At 40.9% G+C, this 4,932-nt stretch overlaps 1 protein-coding gene across 2 annotated transcripts in view; it reads left to right on the top strand.

Annotated features, from left to right (window-relative positions):
- CLUAP1 (clusterin associated protein 1) overlaps positions 1–4,932 on the top strand; it is a 61,121-nt gene that overhangs the window by 7,415 nt on the left and 48,774 nt on the right. For both annotated transcript variants that reach the window (XM_027655010.1, XM_027655009.1), the window contains exon 5: positions 75–170. In XM_027655010.1, coding sequence (XP_027510811.1) covers positions 75–170 — 96 coding nt within the window. The remainder of the gene's footprint in view (positions 1–74; positions 171–4,932) is intronic.

Here is a 4,932-nt window from a genome sequence, read left to right as displayed (position 1 = left end):
TTGGTAAATGTTGTGGATTTTCTTTGTGATACTGGGAATTCTCTTGCTATCCAGTGGTGTTGTTGTGTTCCCAGGTTGCTGACCTGAAGGCAGCTAGACAGCTTGCTTCTGAAATCACCTCCAAAGGAGCAGTTCTGTATGACTTACTTGGCAAAGAAATGGAACTAAGGGTAAGTACACACTGGAGAGTGTGGAAAAACTTGTGTTCACTGAGTGCTGCAATGGAAAAGGTTAAAAAAATATCAGTGATCCTTAATGGCTGCATCTGCCATGAATATTTGCTGAGTTTGAAGGAATGGATCTGACAGTTTGCATTTCCTTCCCATCATATTCATGCCTGGATTGCAGAAAGCCTGAGAGAAGGGTTTGGCATTTTGTCCTTAGCAGGAAACTGAAATACTCTCTGTTGAACTGTCTGGAAATACTAGCTTCATGTGCACATTGTGGTGGAGAGGGATGTATTCATAAAGATAAATGATTAATGCCCCTAGTTTTCCAAGGGTAAGACTCATTATTCCTGGGTCAGTAGCTGAAGGTCTGCAGGGTAGATGTTCTTCAGCTTAGTTGGGAGATCTCAAGCTGGTGCATGAAGTCAGGGAAGTGTCCTGAAACACTGCCAATAAATCTTGCAGTTATTTTCTTCATTGCACTTATCTGCAGTGCTGGGGGTTATTAATTTTCTGAAAATGGACATTTAAAGAAGGGAAACCCTGCACGTTGTTGGAATTGGTCAGATTTGCAGTATCTGAGCTGCAGGAAGTGCACCCTTTAGAGCTGTAAACTGTGAGCCTCCCCTATTAATGCTCCCAGATCATTGTCTGACGGAGTACAAGTGTTTCAAAGGGTGGGGGATAACACTGGGAATATTATCCATGGAACACTGCCTTTTCTGCTGGATCTGTACATGATAATGCCACTGTGTGAAGGACATTAGTATTTCAACAGACAGAAGTGATAAGCCAGTTTAATTCAGTGTACACAATTATCACAAAACTGTTAATCAGTTACTTCTCATCTTGTATTCTTTACTTAATTCTTTAATTATCACACAAATGCTACATGATGTGTTAATATTTGCTATGGAGCATTGAACTTTTTTGTTCTGGTTACAGCGTCCCTGTAACTCCACTCAAAAGTCAAATATAGGTCAGTATAAGGCATCATTTTTAAAAAAATACTCAAGCATTGGTTTGGAATTGCGCATTGTTTAGCCACTTTAAATCACAGCTTTTGGGAAACTGCCTTTAGAACTGGGCCCTGGAAAAGGGACAGGCACAGGAGCAGTGTGCTGAAAGGGTGGGATGAAAAATCAGGAGATGAGGAAGTCCTGAAGTGCAGCCACTTTTCACTGGGTGCATTAATAAATCTTCAATGGAAGACTTTAAAAGGTGCCATTTCTAAAAGGATGGCATTTCTCAGAGCAGTGAGCACGTGTTTCTTGTGGCACAGTGGCTGAGTACACAGGACAGGAACAACTAATCCTGTGCAGGTATTCTGCAGAAAGGTTTGACAGACAGGACCAGTCCTTAAGAAGTCCTGTCCTGGGAAAGATGACCTTTGCTTCTGTCTCATTAGCTCTGAGTGTATCTCCTAAAGGCAAAAGGTGACACAGCATGGTGAGAACCTCCAGAGAGCAGCAGAAGAGGCTTTCATGCTCTGTTTCTTATGATTTGTGGCTGGTTCCAACCTTCTTCAGTGATTTGTTAAACCTGAAAGACCCACTTTGGGCTGGTGTGTTAAATTGTCAAGTTTGGTACATAAGCATGTCACAAATTTGGGACTTGAGCCTGGAAAAAAGCCAACAGTTTTCAAGTAAAAAGCTGCAGTAACCAGTTTTTCAGTGGAATTTTTCCAGTTTTCCTTCTTTAATTATAAGCCCCCAACTCTACCTTTCACTTGAAGGGTGAAATTTGCTCCTCACAGGAGAGGCTTAGAGCCCATTGCTGCTGTTTTCTTCCACCACTGTTGGGCCTGGGCTTCTTGTCACAGAGCCGGTTGCTGAGGGCAGTAAGGAATTGCCCTTCCACATCTGCCACAGCTTCCCTGGATCCTTCATAGGGTTGCTGAGGTGCTCAGAAGATCTCAGGGATGGCATCTTCTGCCTGCCCTTCCCACCTGCTTCCAGGTGGGCAGTAGGAGAACTGCAGTTAATTCTGGCTTTGTGTAGGGAATTAGAGCTCTGTTGGCAATATCAAATTAATTGCCATTAATCTAAGGTTACTTTTGTTCTTTTTTAATGTGCATATTATTGATTTCCACTGGTTATTTTCTTTTGGCACTGCATGGCTAATTAATGCTCACAGTAAATGGCACTGGCAAGAGGGTTTGTACTGTTAAAGGGGTTTAGAACAGTATGGTTTATTTTTTCATTCCATTTTATCTCCTGGTACCTGTTGCATGGACTAAAATGCATCAACAGCTGTGATAGCATTTAAATGAATTTGAAAACATGGGAGTTTTATGTTCCCCAAACCTCTTTTTTTCTTTCTTTTCCCAATCCATTCATTTCCAGATATTTAAATGAAGGCTCTTCCTACCTTGGCTTGCACAGGCTGATGATGTGTGTTGTTTCTATCCTAAGTGAAGATGGCTTCATTTTCCAGGAACTATGAAGGAAATGCCAGCATTTGGCACTAATGGGTTGTCTAGGTCTGTTTTTGTAGTCTGAACAGCTTTTGGGGAAAGATCATTAGGGGAAAAGTAAAGTAAAACTCATTATTTCCTTTAGAAATGTTGACTCTAATTTGTGCAACAAACTTTACCTTCTCTGTTAGAGTCTTTTTGCACATAATTTGGGAAGGAACTGTGTAGAAAGGGTTTATACATTAAATAAATTTCATTGCTTCAAGTCATGAAACTCTTTTTTTTAAAATAAATTACTTTCTGAATGAAAACAAATTTCAGCTGGAGAAGAGTTTAAGGGAATGGTTCTTTTAGATGTATTGGAGATAGATAGTGCTGTAAATGTATGTGCATATTTTTGGGGAAGAGTTTAAGTCTGTTTTTGTTTTCTTGGAAATGTGGTTCTCTGCCTTTCTGATGCCTTTGCAAATAAATACATTATTCCCTGACTGAATAGATAGTTCTTCTGTATATGTAAACTGCTTCCAAAGTTAATTTATAGTGTAAAAAAAAGACATTTAATTAAGGACAGAGGAAGAAACAAAACCTACAGGTTTTTTTCTGAATTCAGACTATGATGTTAAATTTTTTTGGAAAACAAAAAGCAAATCAAACCCCAAAATTATAGTCTTCTCATCAGATGAAAATCACAATATAATTACTGAATTCCATGGGAGCTGTGTGTTTCCAGCCCAGCTGTGAATGAGCACAGTGTAGGTTATTGGTGTCCTGTGGCAGTGCAGTACTGGACACACAGAATTGTTATTTTAAAATACATTTAAACCTTACATTTGGAAGGTAATTTTCAGTTTCCAGTCTTGCTGGTCCAGGTCTTGGAGCACAGAAGTTGCAGGTAGGATTGGTAGGGTGTAGTGGAGCTGATGGATGAGTTTTGGTACCACACTGTGAGATCCCTACATGAAAAACAAATTCCATGTACAGAGAAATATGTCTTTGTCTTCATTGTTTCCTTTCCTGCCAGGGGCACTTTCTCTGCATTGCATTGCTGTGTAACCTTAATTTTCAGAATATTTCCATCTAGCTTTGGAAGAGTAACCAGGCATGTTGAGTTCTGGTTTTCTGTAATATGTTTTCTGATTTTTTGGGGGATGGGAAAGGTGGAGGTTGATTTGGATTTGAGGTGGGGATGGGAAATTTTGTTTGGATTTCCTTCTCTGTCCTCCTACACTGTACTAAATGAATGAAGAAAATGAAGTTGAAAATAGTCTGTGATTAAGGCTACCAAGCCCAAAATCAAGGAAAGCAGCGACAGAATTAATGTCAGTACTTGGGCAAAATGCAGCACTGCTTCCCTATGGATTCTCTTTGGGTTTTGGGACCTACACAGCTGAGTGCTGCCATCCTGGACATGGACAAAGATGTTGAAAAAGCCAGTGGTCCTCTATATCCTAAAAAAATGGCAAAGTGGGAGAAATGACCAGATTAACCTCTAGGGGGGAAGGAGGAGTGATGAGGTGATCCCAATAATTCCTTAGCTCCAAAAAAACCAGTAATGAGCCTTTTCAGAGTGCTCCTGAGTTATCCTACATTGGACATCCAAAAGGAAAAATTCCTGGCTGTTTCTAACCCTGGCCTGGCTCTGAGTGCTTCCCACCCTGCATCTGCCAGAGGTCCTGTGGCCACATTAGCAGGAGCCTGTCAGGAAGCTGCGCTGCTTAGACTTGCTGAATTATTGGACAATAAGGAAGATAATGAAGCAAAAAAATTCCAGAAGAAAACTACCTTTGTGCTGGTGGCAGGCAGAAAGATTTCTGACCTCGAGGTTGTTTGCATTTTACTTAATTAGCTCTAAGCCCCGTAAAACTGAAGAAAAATGAAAATAATCCTTTTTTTTTTAGGGTGTGTAGCTTGTGCTGAGGACGAGCAATGCAGAGGGTTTGTTTTCTAATGCTCCTCTTGGCCCTTTTTCCGTCTGTGACCTTGAACAAAGTGCTTATTCTCTGTATCCACTCATGTAAATAAAGTAATTTCTGAGTTTTGTAGATTAAAGCTTTTAACAGCCAGATAAAGTGTTTCCCGGTCTCTGGAGGATGGATTTTGAAGGAAGTACAGGGCACTGCTCCGAGGGTTATTTTTATGGATGCCACAGCTTGTTCCAAAACTGATGCAAGCAACCGGGACTCCGGTTCCTGACCTCAGCCGTGAAATGCTGGAATTAAACTCTTCGGAGAGCCAAAGGCACTCAGATCCAGCTGCAGAGCTGAGACAGGGTTAGTTACAGCACAGAGAGCTGCCACTGAGGACATTTAGCTTGGATCTCTTTATTCCCAGCTTTTTGATTAAAGAGAG

This window comes from Corapipo altera, unplaced genomic scaffold, assembly GCF_003945725.1.
Source record: "Corapipo altera isolate COAL_440 unplaced genomic scaffold, ASM394572v1 98, whole genome shotgun sequence".
Taxonomy (NCBI): domain Eukaryota; kingdom Metazoa; phylum Chordata; class Aves; order Passeriformes; family Pipridae; genus Corapipo; species Corapipo altera.
This window is presented reverse-complemented; position numbering and strand designations above follow the sequence as displayed.